This window comes from Rana temporaria, chromosome 13 (assembly GCF_905171775.1).
Source record: "Rana temporaria chromosome 13, aRanTem1.1, whole genome shotgun sequence".
NCBI classification, from domain to species: domain Eukaryota; kingdom Metazoa; phylum Chordata; class Amphibia; order Anura; family Ranidae; genus Rana; species Rana temporaria.
In genome coordinates, this window is record NC_053501.1 from 44,422,103 (window position 1) to 44,441,389 (window position 19,287).

The window sequence follows — 19,287 nt, forward strand, 5'->3', positions numbered from 1 at the left end:
AGCCCTGCGTGAATATGCTCTCTTATCCCTCACAGGCACGGAGGCTAAGCCTAATGGGAACTGTAGTTCCCATTAGGCCGTAAGGTAGCAAGAATGAATGCGCACCGCAAACCAGGAAGTCAGTGAGAATAATGATTCAGGAGTGCTGGAGGTGAATAAAACAGCTCGATTTCAATAGGTATCAAACTAGTTATAATGCAAAACATTACTTTTTACTTTATCAGCTACTGTCAGACTTTAATTTAAGAGGAAAATATTTTTGTCTTTACAACCCTTTTAAGTAAGTATAAATAGATAAACAATTGTGCAATAAGTCTTAATTAATGTGCTGAGACGTCTTTGCATTACTTCCGGTTGAGATTACAAACAGGATCTTTAAAGTGGAGGTCCACCCAGGGCCGTTTGAAGAAAAAATTTGGGTGCCCTAAGCATAGAAAAAAAAAATGTCAAATTTTCAAGTTGGGAACCGGGGGGGGGGGGGGGTGGATTACTCCTCTCCCCACCACCTGCATGCACGTGTATGGGCAGCACAACTCTCCCCACCGTCCCCTGCTCAAGACAGTCTACCTTTATCCTCCGCAGAGCCTAACAAGACGCCAGCTTTTTACTTACCAGAAATTGCGGTTGCTATGCTGATCTTCCTAATCTGCCTCTTCCTAGTCCGCGGCAGGTCTTCTTCCTCGTCCTCCTCACGTTGTCTTCTGGGGAATGGGGCGCGCTGCCTACTGGGAACTGTGTGTATCCTAGAGAGCAGCCGCCCATTCACAAAGCGTTGTGAGACTCGCGTATGCGCAGTAGGAAACGGACAGGGAAGTCTTAGTGAGGATGGCTGCTCCGGGACCTGCCACTATCGAGTTATCGGCCTCAGGCGGCCGACATCGCGGGTGCCTAGGAAAGGTAAGTGTCCTTTTAAAAGTCAGCAGCTACAGTGTTTGATTTTGATTTTTTTTAATCGCGGGTGGAACCCCGCTTTAACGGCGCTAGTGTGAGCATTATATGCTCAAATTAATTGTATGAAATGTGAGTACATTTCCACATCCTTTTAATGGAATACATTTTTTTAATAGCATTACACTATTGGGCTTCTTTTTCTCCTTCACATGTTAAAAGATTGGAGAATTATTAAAACATCTCGGATTGGCCATCTCCCAGGGTGCTACACAGTGGGAAATACGGTGAATGCCATATACCCCAGGCAGGGAAGAAACACAGATAGGTGGGAGAGAGAATATACTGTATAACAGGGATCGACAAATCCCGGGCGCCAGGTCGCCATGGCGACTAGAAATAGTGTCCTGGCGACTTGGCTTGGAAGGTGGGTTTTTTTTTTTGTGAGCTGGTGCCATCTGGTGGTGAGCCGTTGGTATTACAAGTTATTACCACCAGATGTGAGCTGGCGCCATCTGGTGGTGGCCGTTGGTATTACAAGTTAAGCCTTACAAGTTAAACAGCAATTCTAATGTCATTTTTCACTATTTTCACTGCCATCTTCTTCCCTCCAATTAGAACCCCCAAACATTATATATATTTTTTATCCCAACACCCTAGAGAATAAAATGGTGATCGTTGCAATACTTTGTCACGTCGTATTTGCGCAGCGGTCTTACAAGCGCACTTTTTTGGGAAAAAATTACACTTTTTTAAATTAAAATAAGACAACAGTAAAGTTATCCCCATTTTTTTTAATATTATGAAAGATAATGTTACGCCGAGTAAATTCATACCCAACATGTCACGCTTCAAAATTGCGTTTGAACACTGTTTACATATGCGGGCACTGCTCACGTATGTGTTCGCTTCTGCGCGCAAGCTCGTCGGGACGGGGTGCGTTTTCTGGCTCCTAACTTTTTTAGCTGGCTCCTAGATTCCAAGCAAATTTGTCAACCCCTGCTGTATAATATAAAATACAAATAGGCAACGCCAAAAAAATCATAAATTACTGTGCATATACATAGTGATAATGAAAAAAAAAAAAGCATAAATATGGACCACTTATGTAAATGACTTAAATGACACATAAATAAATGCATGTAAGGTATGCTAATAAAAGTGCTCAATTGAATCATCCAAGTGAATAGAAATAGTCAATTTTTCGTGTTTACAAACGTTTTATTTGGAAGATCAAGTTTCAATAAAGAAGCTGTGACAGTCCAAGCAGATATTATGTAAAGTATATCATGCTTATAAACCTAGAATATACAAATCATGAAGATACATATGAAAACTGGATACACTTAGCTTAATAGTTGCTGATAATAAGGTAGGACATTGGGGAATGACCCAAATCATCGTACTCGGATAAAGACCAAGCTAAAGCATCAATATCAGGTATAACATCACTCAATACATACGCCGGACAAAAAAAAAAAAGGGGGGGGAGGACAACATATATTACAAAAAGAGATTGTCCCAGTTATCCAATTTTGTGTTAAAGATATGCATAGTGTCATATAGGGAAGCCTTTTTCAACCAGGGTGCCTTGACAAAATGTCAAAACAATGTATCAAAAATTGTATACAAGCCAGCAGGTGGAGCCTTTTACCTTTTTAGTTACACAAAGCCTTTCTAGACACTGGCATCCTAACAACCAATGACATTTGGTTAATAAGGAGGATGTCTGTTGCCTTCATAGCATCCTTGTTTGACCCTTAGGCCCTGTACACACGACCGAACATGTCTGCTGAAACTAGTCCGCGGACCAGTTTCAGCAGACATGTTCGGTCGTGTGTACGGCCAACCGGACAAATGTCCGGCGGATCGGACAGGTTTCCAGCGGACAAATGTTTCTTAGCATGCTAAGAAACATGTCCGCTGGAAGCATGTCTGTCGGATATGTTTGGGCGTCTGTACAGACTCACCGTAGATGTCCGCTCGGCCGAAAGCCCTCGCATGCGTCGAAGTGATTTGACGCATGCGTGGAAGCATTGACCTTCCAGGGTCGCGCACGTCGCCGCGTCATCGTCGCGGCCATGTCGCGACATGTCACCGCATTTGTTTTACGCGGGGATTTTGGTCTGATGGTGTGTACAGCCATCAGACCAAAATCCGGCAGCGGACATGTCCGATGAAAACGGTCCACGGACTGTTTTCATCGGACAGATCCGCTGGTGTGTACGAGGCCTTATGTGCCCCTTTCCCTCAGCACTGGGATGATATTAGTTAACTGATGGAAAGAAATTGGGGGCAAAGAGAAACCTTGGAATACTAGTCAGTACCAGTGTGCAAAAGTGTATTTTGCTTTGGAAGAAAAAAATCACCTCTGTTAAGTGTCCTTTCGTGTAGCCATTGCTGCATTTTACAAAGCTTTTGGAATCGTTTTTTACATTTTAGAATGAGGTATCTCGAGACTGTCCATAATTTTAAAGGGTACCTTGAAATTGTCTATAATTTTAAAGGGTCCCTCAACTGAAAAAGAGGTTGAGAAACACTGATATAGGGTATGGTGTATATGTTCTGAGTTTGATCATCTCCATTCTGGCTAACATATGCGACCAGGGGGCAGAGTAGGAACACCAATTATATGCTGTTACACAATGAATGACAACAAAAAGAGTATGTAGCATCTTTCACACGGAGTGGAAATGTCAGGTATTGGAGTGAAATAAAGACACATTTGCATTGTTAGAGTAATAGAACTATTTGTGATTAGGGTCGATTTTGTGGAAGTGCATTGCCATAGAGGTTGAAGGTGTTTGCAGCTTAAAAAAATATGCATAAATGGTCCAGGCGGCCATGAAAACATGATGGGGACACTGAGGGATAGATAAAATGAAGCTTAGTTGGTGTCATATACCACCTGGTATGCAGTTTAATCACAGTTTTGCGGACTGATATTGAGCGGATGCTCTTTAACATATTACTAAGCATAATATAATTTCTTCCATCTAATAAAGTGACATCAACATGGCATGTATATCAGTACACCCAAGCACACGTTATGTGTAAAGGAATAATTTCCAGCTCTAATTTTCACTGCCGCTTACCGACTCCCTATGATCTCATGTTACGGGAGATCACAAGCACTTTTGGCTTAGTACACAGCCAGGGCCTTTGAAGGACACAGCAACAGGGTATTCACAAACTTCCATTCCTCACAAAGGGCACAATTGCACAGGATCCCCAAGAAGAAATAAAAGCTTCCATAGCATAAAATGTTTGGGTGTTTTATTATAAAAAAAAGTTGTAGTACACTTACAGGTATGTCGATAAATTTCAGCAATAAAACATGTCATCCGTCTCAAAACTGCAGCCTGTCACTCTGGGACCTGTGTGACGGAGGTGACGTCAGCACGTCACTCCTCCCTTAATCCTGTGCAATTGTGGCCTAAATTACACCTAAATTCAACTTCTGAAAACCACCTTTATTGTTTCCTGTATAATTAACCACTTAATACCAGCCACTTATTTTCATAGAGTGATGTAGGCAATTTATAGCCATGGCTAATTAATGAAGGAGAGAAACCTCCCTTCAGAATGTGTCTATGCAGCCAGTGTGAAAGCTTTGTATAGTGTTTACATATAAGCTGGTGTTTAGGATTCCCCTAATGAATCAGATAATTCCCTATTTCATCCAACATGTTTCCTCTTTAGAATTGCACCTTTCATGTGCCTGCAAAGGTTTACATAGGTAAAGGATGTTTGACAGACAACCCTGGTGTGAAAGGGGTACTAATAACAATACATCTTCATTATTGTGGAAGTGGAACTGTCTGCAATTTAATCATGTCACTGCCAGTGCAGCTTGTATACAATTTAATATCCTCTATTTTATTTTATCTTGTAAATGTTGTTCTGTAGCTTATTGTACAGTACATAAGCATATTGGAAATGTATGTGAATATAGCAGCATTGCTTGTATGAAATTTTGTTTAGTAAAATACTTTGTGGTCAGGGACCAAAACACTGTTACTGAAAATTATTTGTCCTGAAGAATCCGGTCATCGTCTGGGACTGGGAAGCTGGCCAGTATGCGTTACAAAGTGGCTTAGTACTGAAGCAAATAGCAATATGTAGCCATGACTCAATAATAAAGGGTGTGGTTGGTGGAAGATAAGGGCCAAAAAAAGCTGCAGATAGGTTATCTTGTACCGTAGATCTGTGCAGGTTGCCTGCTTAGGACTCGGTTGAAGATTTTGCATCTTCAGAGAGTCTTTGTTTCTGCATAGCATAATGAATATACCAGTAATTGTTCCCCCTTATTGTCATGTGTGCGTATGGAGAGTAGTTATAAAAATATTAGGGGTCAACACTGAGGCTCCCCAGCTCTATCCCTATCAAGCTTTTCTTTATTTTGGATGTGCTCCCTCTTTCCATTTCTGGCAGGAGCACAGAAATACTAATAGTGATTTTTATCGAGACTGCGACATTAAGGCGGACACATCGCACACGTTTGATGCTATTTTGCGACCATTGTCATTTATACAGCGATCAGTGCTATAAAAATGCACTAATTACTGTGTAAATGACACTGGCAGGGAAGGGGTTAAACACTAGGGGGTGATCAAGGGGTTAAGTGTGTCCTAAGGAGTGATTCTAACTGTAGGGGAGATGGGCTCACTACAACATGACAGAGATCACTGCTCCCAATGACAGGGAGAAACAGATCCCTGTCATGTTGCTAGGCAGAACAGGGAGATGCCTTGTTTTCATAGGCATCTTCCCGTTTTGCCACTCTGTGACGCGATCGCGGGCCCCCGGCAGACATAGAGTCCGCGGAACATGCATGCACGCTCACAGAGCACGCAGCGGGCGCGCATGCCCACAATGCCGTGATTTAAAGGGAACATACAGGTATGCCCATTTGCCCACTGCTGCCATTGTGCTGCTGTATATCGGCGTGCAGCGGTCGACAAATGGTTAAGCCTAGTACTCATGATGAGAATATCGGACGTTTTTTTATTTGCTCGCTAGTCTCATAAAAAAAAATGAAGGGTTAGTAAAGCTTCTTGTAAGACAGAATAAAACTTCAGAAGTGATGTAATGTGTTGTGTTGTATTGTAATGTATTCTTTTCGTTTTGGAGCATGTGTGATCTTGGTCTTCGGAAAAAAAAAAATTATCGCCTAAGCCGTTTTAAGCCCAAAAAACACCAAAATCATTTAATTTTATCAAAATGTTATTGAAATTCACAATTTGTGTCTAAATGTCTGATAAATTAAAACTCTGATCATCTCTACTAGGCCACTTGAAACTGGAGGAAGGAAGTAGGAACTCTTGTCAGACTGTACTTCTGAAGTCACCTTTAGATGGCGCAGTAAGACATTGCTACCTCTACAAGTGAGCACCCTATTCTTGGTTTATGTTTTACTGATATTATTTTCTGAAGAAATGTATGCTGAACTTATCCTAGAAATTGGATATTCAAACTGTACTTACTTTTTCTCCTATGTTCATAATCATATTACGTAAATACATATATGTAATATTACTAGCCAACTATATGTCAAGCAGAGCAGTCAGTATTCTTTGTGAACAACTGCGGCAAAAAAATGTATCTGATAAGTTACCTAGAGTATATTGGTTTCAATACCCCAACTTTATTAGTCTTTCTGGACTTTGGAAAAACCCTTGAAATAAACTTCTGATCTCAGAGAACCCCTCAATAAAAATGATTTTAGTTACACTAATGTTCTGTGATAAAGTGCCTCCTTACTTTGGTGTAGAAGTGTCCCTTTACATTGGTGGTCGTGTAGACGTGCCCCCCTTACACCGGTGCTATATGTAAATGTGTCCTCTTACATTAGTAGTCATGGGGGTTACCTTGCGGGCACGCAAGGGTCCTGCATTCAGCGTCCATAGCCGCCGAGTGCAGGACTCGGCCCTCCCCCTGGTGCCTGCAGCATTGGATTTGATTGACAGCAGTGCAAGCCAATGGCTGCACGTCTATTAATCTATCCAATGAAGAGCCCAGAAGCAAAAGGAAGAGCGCGTTCTCTACGCTGGACTTTCCAGGGCTCAGGTGAGTAAAACGGGGGGGTGGGGGGCCAGTAATCGTCATATGTTTTTTCACCTTGATGCATCCTAAAAAACATGAACCTTTGCAATCCCTTTAACCATAGCCTCTAATCTTAACCCTAAGATTTAACCCTAAACCCAGAAATGTAACCCCAACTCTTAACCCTAACATGCAACTTTGGACACATAAAGGTTCCTGTGCCATTTTGATGCTACTTGAGTGCCAGAGAGTGTAAAGTTGTATCAAAGTCACTCTACATGAACAGAACTGTCATACTTTTTTCTGTCGGCCCAAAAAAAAACACATTAAAAACGCAACACTTGTGTTTTGGTGCAGGTCCATTGAAGTCTATTACACGCAAAACGCAATCTTCTGTGGAAAAACAAAAGTCCCTGACCCTTTCCAAAAACTGCACTAGCTCAAAATACACAGATGTGAACTAGATCCTTAGAAAACGGAAATGGGCTGTAGTAAAATTCTGCAAAACGCACACAAAAAAAGGCAGAAGCGTAAACCAAGGGTCAGTGTGTTTACTACACTGGAATGGGCTTTGAGCAGAAGATCGGCATGTTTCTTAGAAGGGCATCTTCTTAATTCTGGATTCTGCTGGGCCTGTAGGTGACTTTCGGTTGCTGGTGGGGGTGATACTGAGAGTACTTGCAGTGGTTGATGTCTGTCTGAGAATGTGTCCTTGGATATGTGCCACGGCATTACTAAATACACTTGTAAGGAATAGCTGATAGCATATCATTAGGTTAACTGCAGCAAAAAGGTTACAGATTTCCAGTGAAAGGACTTAGTAAAACGTTTAAGCTGATCTTATTTCAGCTGCTTGCAAAAACTAAGGTGCGTTCATGCACTGTGCTGCAGAAAGGACATTACTTGTAACCATTTACCAATAACCACTCGCTGCCTGTGGATGAGATGTTCAGCAGCATGTAGCCAACACTACATACAGCCTACAAAAACCTGATGCTCCTGATTGTACCTTTACAAGCCCTTTAACCCTGTAGTGCAGGACTCCTATTTTCTAAGACTATGAATTATTTCTCCAGGAATTTCAGCTCTGCCACCCAAAACATAAAATCTGCTACAATCAGAAATAACTAAGGGCCAGATTCACGTAGGGGAGCGGCGGCGTAATGTATCGTAGATACGTTACACCGCCGCAAGTTTTCATCGCAAGTGCCTGATTCACAGAGCACTTGCGATTAAAACTACGCCGGCGGCCTCCGGCGCAAGGCGGGCCAATTCAAATGGGCGTGTGCCATTTAAACTAGGCGCGCTCCCACGCCGGACCTACTGCGCATGCTCAGTTGCGCAATTCCCATCATGCTTTGCGCGCCGTGACGTCATTTTTTCGAACGGCGACACGCGTAGCGTAATTCCGTATTCCCGGACAGCTTACGCAAACGACGTTCATTTTTAAATTTCGACGCAGGAACAACGGCCATACTTTAGACCGCAATACGTTTGCTGACTATAGGTAGGGCACCTAAAACGACAACTAACTTTGGGACGGGAAACTAGACTAGCGGCGACGTAGCGAACGCGAAAATCCGTTGTGGATCCGCCGTAACTCCTAATTTGCATACCCGACGCTGGTTTACGACGCGAACTCCCCCCAGCGGTGGCCGCGGTACTGCATCCTAAGATCCGACAGTGTAAAACTATTACACCTGTCGGATCTTAGGGATATCTATGCGTAACTGATTCTATGAATCAGTCGCATAGATAGAAACAGAGATACGACGGCGTATCAGGAGATACACCGTCGTATCCCTTTTGTGAATCTGGCCCCATATTTTTATGTTGATGGCCCCTGCTTTTCCCATTCTTCCATACTGGGTACAAGCAGCCTCACTCTAATTCTTGAAATTTTAGATGGTGAGGAAAGGACAAAGGAAATGTAATATTAAGAAGCAGAAGGATTACACCTAATCGCACCTATCACATCTACAAGCATCAGACATTGTTCACTGTATATACTTTTCAATTAAAAGGAAATGTAGCCTGGAGTTCTTTTAACAGAACTTGATCTATTTCCCAGAACATCGGCATTTATGGGCTTATTAATTAAGGTCATTTGCTATGTGAAAACGGCATTAATCTCTCACACCCACATACTTTTTACTGTTAAAATCCATTTTCTATGGTTTATTGCTCTTTGAGCATGTTAAAGTCTAAGGGGCAGATCCTCAAAGAAATTATGCAGCGTATTTCTTGATACGCTGCGTAATTTCGAATTTTGCGCATCGTATCTTTGTTTTGGTATCCACAAAACAAGATACGACGGCATCTGTGTTAGATCCGACAGGCGTACGTCTTCGTATGCCGTCGGATCTTAGATGCAATTTTTCGGCGTCCGCTAGGTGGCGTTCACGTCGTAATCCGCGTTGAGTATGCAAATTAGCTATTTCCGACGATCCACGAACGTACGACCGGCCGTCGCATTTTTTTACGTTCGGCTTTTTCCGGCGTATAATTAAAGCTGCTATATGGTGGCGTACTCAATGTTAAGTATGGTCGTCATTCCCGCGTCTAATTTAGAAAATTTTACGTCGTTTGCGTAAGTCGTCCGTGAATGGGGCTGGACGCCATTTACGTTCACGTTGAAAACAATGACGTCCTTGCGACGTCATTTGGAGCAATGCACCCTGGGAGTTTTTACGGACGGCGCATGCGCAGTTCGTTTGGCGCGGGGACACGCTTCATTTAAATGAAACACACCCCCTACCCGCCCAATTTGAATTCCGCCGCAAGAGATACACTACGCCGCCGTAACTTACGGCGCAAATTCGTTGAGGATTCAAACCAAAGCCAGGTAAGTTACAGCGGCATAGCGTATCTCACATCTGCGCCGGGCGCAGTCTTTGTATGTGGATCTGCCCCTAAGGCCCCATACACACGAGAGGATTTATCCGCAGATACGGTCCAGCGGACCGTATCCGCGGATAAATCCTCTCGAGGATTTCAGAGGATTTCTATGCGATGGCGTGTACACACCATCGCATTGAAATCCGCGCTGAAATCCTCTGCCGATGACGTGTCGCGCCGTCGCCGCTATTATGACGCGGCGACGGGCGCGACGCTGTCATATAAGGAATTCCACGCATGCGTCAAATCATTACGACGCGTGCGGGGAATCCCTTTAGACGGATGGATCCGGTAAGTCTGTACAGACGAGCGGATCCATCCGTTGGAATGGATTCCAGCAGATGGATTTGTTGAGCATGTCAGCAAATATCCATCTGCTGGAAATCCATCCCAGGGGAGATTTCTCTGCGGATAAATATCCGTTGGCGTGTACACACCATAGGAACTATCCGCAGAAACCCATTTGATGGGATTTATCTGCGGATAGATTCTATGGTGTGTATGGGGCCTAACTGTCATATTTCATGTCACTTTGAACAAGCAGGAACCTCCATATTACATATAGCAGTCCACTTCTTATACAATCCACTTCTTATGCAGTCCACTTCTTATACAATCCACTTCTTATACAATCCACTTCTTATACAGTCCACTTCTTATACAGTCCACTTCTTATGCAGTCCACTTCTTATACAATCCACTTCTTATACAATCCACTTCTTATACAGTCCACTTCTTATACAGTCCACTTCTTATACAGTCCACTTCTTATACAATCCACTTCTTATACAGTCCACTTCTTATACAATCCACTTCTTATACAGTCCACTTCTTATACAATCCACTTCTTATACAGTCCACTTCTTATACAATCCACTTCTTATACAGTCCACTTCTTATACAATCCACTTCTTATACAGTCCACTTCTTATGCAGTCCACTTCTTATACAATCCACTTCTTATACAATCCACTTCTTATACAATCCACTTCTTTTACAATCCACTTCTTTTACAATCCACTTCTTTTACAATCCACTTCTTTTACAATCCACTTCTTTTACAATCCACTTCTTTTACAATCCACTTCTTTTACAATCCACTTCTTATACAATCCACTTCATATACAGTCCACTTCTTATACAGCTCCCATGTTTTATCTCCGTTGAAAGGTATGATTTTCAGATTTCATCTACATTGCCACCTGCTGGCTGAATCTGATATTGTGGCCAAAAACATAAAATATGCAAATGTTCTATAGAAAACTATTTCTTTTTGTGTTTAGACTTTAGAATACATTGCATCATTTTGAATGAGCTGACACAAATAAGTGGGCAAGACTGTTCTTTGTTCTAACACGGCTTAGTTGAATACACGGAATGTGCGTTGCAGTGTACTTCCGAGTGAATGCATTGCCTGCCACTGTAGTAATTCATTTTACTTTCTTACTATAAAGTTGTATTGTACCTTATATCCAGCAAGTAACAGTTCCTAGTTCACAGGATCTCCTTTCTGTAACCTTGTGTATTTAGACACCCAAAGAAACATGCTAATTCATTATGACATTGTCCCTGGAAATGCTTTTAAACCTTTAAGTTGAAGTGTTCCCAAACCCAGGAGCCTGCATGCACTATATCTGGTCTCCCACAGTACACAGTATATGGAAATGCAATTATTTTAGTAAATATAAACAGCTAAATGCCCTTTCTCATCAGTAGTATATAGCAGTCTTGTGACTTCTATCAGTGTTTGGTTAAATCTTGTAGGAGGAGTTTTCATTCACCTCTGACTGTCCCATAAGACAATAGAACCCCCGACTCTCTGTCCTGACCATGCTGATTGGCCCTGTGCCGATCACATGCACCCTCCCAAGAAAATAAATGCTCTAGCAATTCACAGCAAACTGAGCATGTGCAGAGTGCCTCGTAGGGGTCTGTATTATCAGCAGATGGATTGGGGACAATGGAAGGAGGGGAGGATCAAAGAAGACAAGATCAAACAGTAATTTTACAGAATGCAGAGAATTAACCCCTTAGGTTCCACAGTGGCTGTAATAAGCATGCATTTTTAACTGCCTGTATTTACTCTCCTACAGTAAAGTTTCACTACGGTCAAAACAATAAATTAAACTTTAAGATGCTCCCACAGGGATCACAGTCTAAGTGGTCAGTACTTCAGTCCACCTTTGTCACTTTTGTCAGTAATGTGGGGGCCTGAGAGTCATGCTGTGTGTACACATGATCATTTTCCGGGTTGTTCTTCAGGCTCTAGAAAAAAAACGTTTTTTTTCAACTTCATCATTAAAGCGGCGTTGCCCACACACGCTTGTTAAAAAAAAAATGCTCTAGCAAAGCGCGGTGACGTACAACGGCACTATAAAGGGGAAGTTCCATGCGGATGGCGCCACCCTTTGGGCTGCTTTAGCTGATTTTGTGTTAGTAAAAGACGATTCACCCTTTTCTTTCTGTTACAGCGTGATGAATGTGCTTACTCCATTATGAACGGTAGTTTTACCAGAACGAGCGCTCCCGTCTCAAAACTTGCTTCTGAGCATGCGCAGGTTTTTCACGTCGTTAAAGCCCACGCACGATCATTTTTTACAACCCGAAAAACAACAATGTATAAAACTTAGTGAAAATATAGAGCATGTTCGAAAAAAAATTTGCCCGTTTTTCAGAACCGGAAAAATGCTCTGAAGCCCACACACGATCATATTAAATGACAAACGACAACCCGAAAAATGATCGTGTGTCCGCGGCATCAGTTTTTGCAAAGCAGAGCTTTACCAAAATCCCTTAAAGGGAAACCATAGAGAATAATTGTTTTAGTGTTTTAAGTTTATATGTTTTTAGACTAATGTTTTATATCTGTATTTTACTATATGAATGCAAGATTTGTTTTGCAAATACATATAGAATGCATATGAGAGGATTCCCAGAGAACTATAAGTTAGCTAATAAGACATATGCAGACATACTTGGCTCCTTTCAGACACAATGGGGGACATGCATCATATTTTTCACAGTGTGCAGAGATGGATTAGTCATCCACCGGCTCAGCGGGGAGCGACGGAGCGATCCCCGCTGAGCAAGCGGATGTCCAAAAACGGGTCCTCCCGGGATCCACACGTGTGAAAGGGGCCTAGAATGTACAATATATTACCAAAAGTATCGGACACCTGCCTTTTACACATACATGAACTTTAATGGCATCCCAGTCTTAGTCCACAGGGTTCAATATTGAGTTGGCCCACCCTTTTACAGCTATAACAGCTTCAACTCTTCTGGGAAGGCTGTGCACAAGGTTTAGGAGTGTGTCTATGGGAATGTTAAACCATTCTTCCAGAAACGCATTTGTGAGGTCAGGCACTGATGGGAATGGGAAAGCGTGGCTCACAGTCTCTCCTCTAATTTATCCCAAAGGTGTTCTATCAGGTTGATGTCAGGATTCTGTGCAGGCCAGTCAAGTTCCTCCACTCGCTCATCCACATCTTTATGTACCTTGCTTCAGAGATAACTGAAGAATTGTTTGAAACTGCTTAGAGTCTTAAAAAAATGATGGAATCTGACTGTTTCCCGGGGGAATACTAAACTTGATGTCATAAAATAAAAGCAAAGGAACGCTTGTGATAACATATAGGTTTTCATCTCACATTTGAGAAAGACAGTGTTATGCAACACTGGGAAGTAAGAGTTGATCCACATTAAACGAGAAAGAATAAAGGAGGGAATGACTGTAAATGTCTGTACTGTGTGCTTTAGGATTATAATGAGAGTCAAGCTTTATGTCACGTCTGTGGCTGTTAAATGTACTTCATCATAATATACCTATATGCCATAACTAGCAGCAGCTCATCTTTGTCTAGAGTTAGCTAGTTATACAGAGCCAAGTTCCCACACAAAGGCTTATTCAGCTAGACAGGAAATAGTTAAACTTCAATGTGAAGCACGGTAACCCTTGACAATTAATCACATTTCCCTTTTACAGGAGTAAAATCATGAAAATATCAATTTGAGTGGTTGATTTGGCTTCCTGTACTGTACTATACTCTTCATTAAATAATCAGGCTGATATCTTGCATACGGTGCCTTGAAAAAGTATTCATACCCCTTGAAATTTTCCACATTTTGTCATGTTACATCCAAAAATGTACCGTATTTATCGGCGTATACCGCACACTTTTTTCCTCTTAAAATCAGGGGAAAATTGTGGGTGCGCGATATACGCTGATCCTCCTCAGAGACAGCCGATCCTCGCTGTCTTCTGAGCGCCGCCAACAAAGCCCGAGCCGAGTGTCCTGCGCACTCAGCTAGGCTACGCTCGGCTCCGCCCGCAGCCACGCGAGAAGAGCCGAGAGAAGCCGAACACACCAGAAATCTGGCTCTGCACAGCTCGACCGAGGCGCCAAATTCAACGCTGCAACCCCCGGCAGACGGACGTGACGGACACCGACAAGGCTGGACGGACCGGCAGATGGATGCAACGGACACCGACAGGGCTGGACGGACCCCGCGCAAGGCCGCAGATGGACGCCGGACAAGGCCGGCGATCGACGCCGGGCAAGACAGCAGACGGACACCGACAAGGCTGGACGGACCTCGCGCAAGGCCGCAGACGGACGCCAGACAAGGCCGCCGATGGACGCCGACAGCAGACGGACACCGACGAGGCTAAGCATCCAAAAAGTAATTTTTTTCCAAAACTTCCCTTCTCAGCTTGGGGTGCGCGTTATACGCCGGTGCGTGGTATACCCCGATAAATACAGTAAATTTAATTTATCTAGAAAAATGTATACACACAAGTTCTGCCAAAAGTTTTCGGGATGCCAGTCACCCTCTTACATATATAGTGGGAATGCTCCAAGATAAAGAGGCTTCCAATGATTTTGATAGGTCCCTGCTGACTTTATAAATTGGACTATCTTTATGACATAGGTAAAAGATGGAGTTGCGCTGAAAGAACTGTGTCATATGCAGATCGCCAGTGAAAAAACAAAAAAGGAAGTCCAATGAACAATCTAGAGGATTTCTTCAGATGTGCATAAAGATATATAAAGAAGGTGATGTGGTAAACAGTTCAGTGTAAAAACAGCTTGTGAAAACGTGTTCCAGCAAGGGATGTAGAAAAACCAAAATTAGTCCAGGATGCCTGGTGTTGCAGACCAATTACCAGAGTTAATGATCCACAGGATCAAAACGAGCGGATAGCCATACACCTGGGCTAGACAGGGGAACGGATCCACAGCCAGACACAGACACCCGATGATCCAGCAATGGTGAGCAACCAAAAAAAGAAAAAGCTCCAATAGTGTGATATTGTATGGTAAATAGGTAAATACCCCAAGTGACTGGCAAACGGACAGTGTGACATAAACCTCTACCTCAGAACACACTGGTCCTTACCAGATTCATGTGAATGAAGGGCAAAGAAATCGTGGAAGATGACTATGCAGCTGTTGTAGGGAAACCTCACGTCCAGCAATCCTCAGACAAGCACTCAGGGCAATGGTCCAACCATCAGAGAAAAAAGGCCACAATAGTGTGATATCGTATGGTAAATTTAATAAATAAAATATCTCACTTACAGGTTAGTAGATAAATATCAGCAGACAAACAAAGTTCCGACCGGTACGGAACTGTTCCTCACAAGCGGTGACGTCAAACACGCCTCCTCCCAACGTTTCATCCAATAGGACTTGATCACGGGGTGTGAGGAGGCGTCTTGCGTCACTGCTTAAATAGCACAACAATGGGCGGAGCAGGCGTGGGCCACGTCCCAGCAGCCAGCTACGCCATCAAATCAGAAAAAGGCAGGCGGAGCCAAGGTGGACACGCGTCCCGGACATACTACATGCTGACAATGATTCACTCCCTGGCACCCTCCCCACCCCTACTCTGATTATCCTACAATATTTCCCAGTCTTGCATCTAATCCTTTTCTGCCCTTTCCTATCCTGACCATTCTTTATCCTGACGCTTACTGTGCCGTCAAACATCTACTTTAAAACAGATGTATGGGGTTCTTTAAAAATAAAAAATAAATCACACTCACCTAGGTGGATGCAGCATCGGGCTGATGCATCATCTCTTCCCCACTCTTTCTAAGACTGAGAACTGAGCGATCAAAGACCATTGACCATTGTTTTCAGTGGACAGAGAGTCGTGACTAACAGTCTTTGCTTTGCTCCTCCAGTGCTTACTGGAGCTCTGGGCTGTGGAGAGGGTCGGAGAGGCTGGCTCAGTCTCCCAGGGGTGCACTGAAAGGCACCCTTTCAGTGCACCCCTGGGATCTATCCAAAGCCTGGACCATCAGTCACAGGAGTGCAGAACGAACCGGTAAAAATGATCCATATGAGAAGTAGGGCAGAAAATACTTTGGCCATACCTTTCCTTCAAATGTGGCCCATGCCTGATGATCACCCATTAAATATGACATTAACAAAAAAAAAAATCCTAAATATTTTTTTTATTTAATTACTGATTTTCGACATAGTTGCTTCGATTTGGGGCAGTAATGCCCCGTACACACAATCAGGCCTTTGTCCGAACAAATTCACATCGGAACTCTGACGGAATTTCATCGGAGGAAAGAATAACATGTTCTCTATGTTAACTCCGATTAAATTAATCGGAATTTCCAATGGAATTACTCCGATGGGGCATATACATGAAATATAACAATATAAAAAAGCTGCGCCCAATATCAAAACAAATAACTATGTAACGTTGGACAGTCCATAGATAATGAGAGTGGTAATGGATTTCAACCAATCATCCAGCAAATAGTATCAGTAAAATGATCAGAGGCTGATTTGCATGTAGGAACATTAGCTTGTCAGATTTTCAATGCACCTGGTGACATGCATACAATCTGTGTTATCCCACCACCAGAAACATATATCACCTTGCCAGATGGCAAGCCTTTGGTGCAGTTGGCTATAGCCCAGCCACGGCCTTTTAATCCCCTGGACTAGGATACTCCGAGATTACCAGCCAAATAGCAGCCTTAGTATGGAAAATGATGAGTGTTTGCGGTTTAGGACGCAAACACAACCCGTCAGCAAAACAGCAGTGATAAACCGGTCCGATTCGCATGTAGCGGGAAAACAGAGAGGGACGCAATAGCGTGATACCGTAGGTATAACAAATTTATTTAAAACAGTAGTGTACTTACACTTAAGAAGTTTAAAAACAGCATGTAACAGGTAAAAAGCCGGCCGGCTTGAGGAGCTCTCCTCCTAAGCGTGGTGACGTCACTGACGCTGCCACCAGACGCGTTTCGTCCTATTGGACGTTATCAATGGGCATATACATGGTCAGAATTTCCAATGGAAAAAGTCAGTCTGACTTTTTCCATCGGAAATTTCGATCGTGTGTACCGGTTATAACAAAGCAAAAAGTGTTTATGTTGTGCTGCCTATACTACTTGTAAAGAGATACATGGTTGTATGTTTTCATATCATGACAATGTACCATTCTTTTTTTTTACAAATTTTGGAATCACTCCCTAGGACAAACTTAACCCCTTGATCGCCCCCTAGTGTTATCCCCTTCCCTGCCAGTGTCATTTACACAGTAATCAGTGGCTATTTGTAGGTCTGATCACTGTATAAATGACAATGGTCCCAAAATAGTGTCAAATGTATCCGCCATAATGTCGCAGTCCTGATAAAAATCGCAGATTGCCGCCATTACTAGTAATAAAAATGCCATAAATCTATCCCCTATTTTGTAGACCCTATGACTTTTGCGCAAACCAATCAATATACACTTATTGCGATTTTTTGTTTTTACAAAAATTTGTAGAAGAATACTTATCGGCCTAAACTGAGGAAACAATTTTTTATTTTATGTATTTTTGGGGATATTTATTATCGCAAAAAGTAAAAAAATATAGCTTTTTTTCAAAATGTACACTCTTTTTTTTTTGTTTATAGCGCAAAAAATAAAAACCGCAGAGGTGATCAAATACCACCAAAAGAAAGCTCTATTTGTGGGGGAAAAATTACGTCAATTCTGTTTGGGTACAACGTCGCACGACAGCGCAATTGTCAGCTAAATCGATGCAGTGCCGAATTGCAAAAAAAATGCTCTGGTCAAGAAGGGGGTAAAATCTTCCGGGGCTGAAGTGGTTAATGCAGAAAATGCTTTATGGTATAAAACCTTAAGCCATTAGAATCACTCTAAACATGGATTAATGTACTGTAATAAAGGATGTCTTGTTTGTTTACAGATAGATTGGTGATGGCTTCCAGTTCATCTCAGGAACTAAGGAGATCCAAAGGAGTTGATGGTGAGAATGTCCCGGTACCCAGTCCAAGAAACCTGTCCGCAAATAGACTTTTAAGTGTAGAAAAGAGTGATGTTCAGCAGTCAAGGCAAGTTTATATGCAGGAGAGCTGTATGTATTGTGTGTATAAAGCAACATACGGGTATTTATCTTAAGAGAAACCATTTAAAATGTTTTCTTTAGATATACATGTAAAAGAGTTCAGCTTTATGTAAATGTTCATATGACTGTATGCAATTTCTAAAAGAAAGAAACTTGTTTAAAAAAAAAAAATTTGGGGAGTGGGAACCTAGTTTTGAAAGGTATCTACTCCCACTTCTCGCCTATTAACACTGTTACAGGCATTTGGCTTCTCCTTTTTTTAAAAAGGACCTCTATGTTAGCCTACAGTGCCTTGAAAAAGTATTCATACCCCATTACATTTTCCACATTTTGTCATGTTACAACCAAAATGTAAATGTATTATATTGGGAATTTATATGATAGACCAACACAAATTGGCCAATATTTGTGAAATGGAATGAAAATGAAAAATAGTTTTCATTTTTTTTTTTTTTTTACAAATAAATATGTGAAAAGTGTGACATGCATTTATATTCAGCCCTCTTTACTCTGATACCCCTAACTAAAATCTAGTGGAACCAATTGCTTTCAGAAGTCACCTAATTAGTAAATAGAGTCCACCTGTGTGTAATTAAATCTCAGTATAAATACAGCTGTCCTTTGAAGCCCTCAGAGGTTTATTAGAGAACCTTAGTGAAGGCCAAGGAACACACCAGGCAGGTCAGGGATAAAGTTGTGTAGACGTTTTAAAGCAGGGTTAGGTTATAAAAGAATATCCCAAGCTCTGATCATCTCACGGAGCAATGTTCAATCCATCATTCGAAAATAGAAAGAGTATGGCACAACTGAAAACCTACCAAGACGTGGCCAACCATCTAAAATGACAGGCCGGGCAAACAGATCATTTATCAGAGAAGCAGCCAAGAGGTCTATGGTAACTCTGGAGGAGCTGCAGAGATCCACAGCTCAGGTTTGAGAATCTGTTTATAGGACAACCATTAGTCGTGCACTCCACAAATCTGGCCTTTATGGAAGAGTGGCAAGAAGAAAGTCATTGTTGAAAGAAAGCCATAAGAAGTCCCGTTTTCAGTTTGCAAGAAGCCATG

The 19,287-nt window shown here is 42.3% G+C and overlaps 1 protein-coding gene across 4 annotated transcripts in view; it reads left to right on the forward strand.

The window, feature by feature from the left end:
- The window catches only part of MIPOL1 (mirror-image polydactyly 1), a 495,484-nt gene that overhangs the window by 130,429 nt on the left and 345,768 nt on the right, over positions 1-19,287 (forward strand). For 3 of the 4 annotated variants that reach the window (XM_040333088.1, XM_040333091.1, XM_040333089.1), the window contains exons 3-4: positions 6,179-6,275; positions 18,062-18,206. In XM_040333088.1, the coding sequence (XP_040189022.1) occupies positions 18,073-18,206 (134 nt within the window). In that variant the 5' untranslated portion in view covers positions 6,179-6,275; positions 18,062-18,072. The remainder of the gene's footprint in view (positions 1-6,178; positions 6,276-18,061; positions 18,207-19,287) is intronic. The other variant, XM_040333090.1, reaches the window with a different exon arrangement.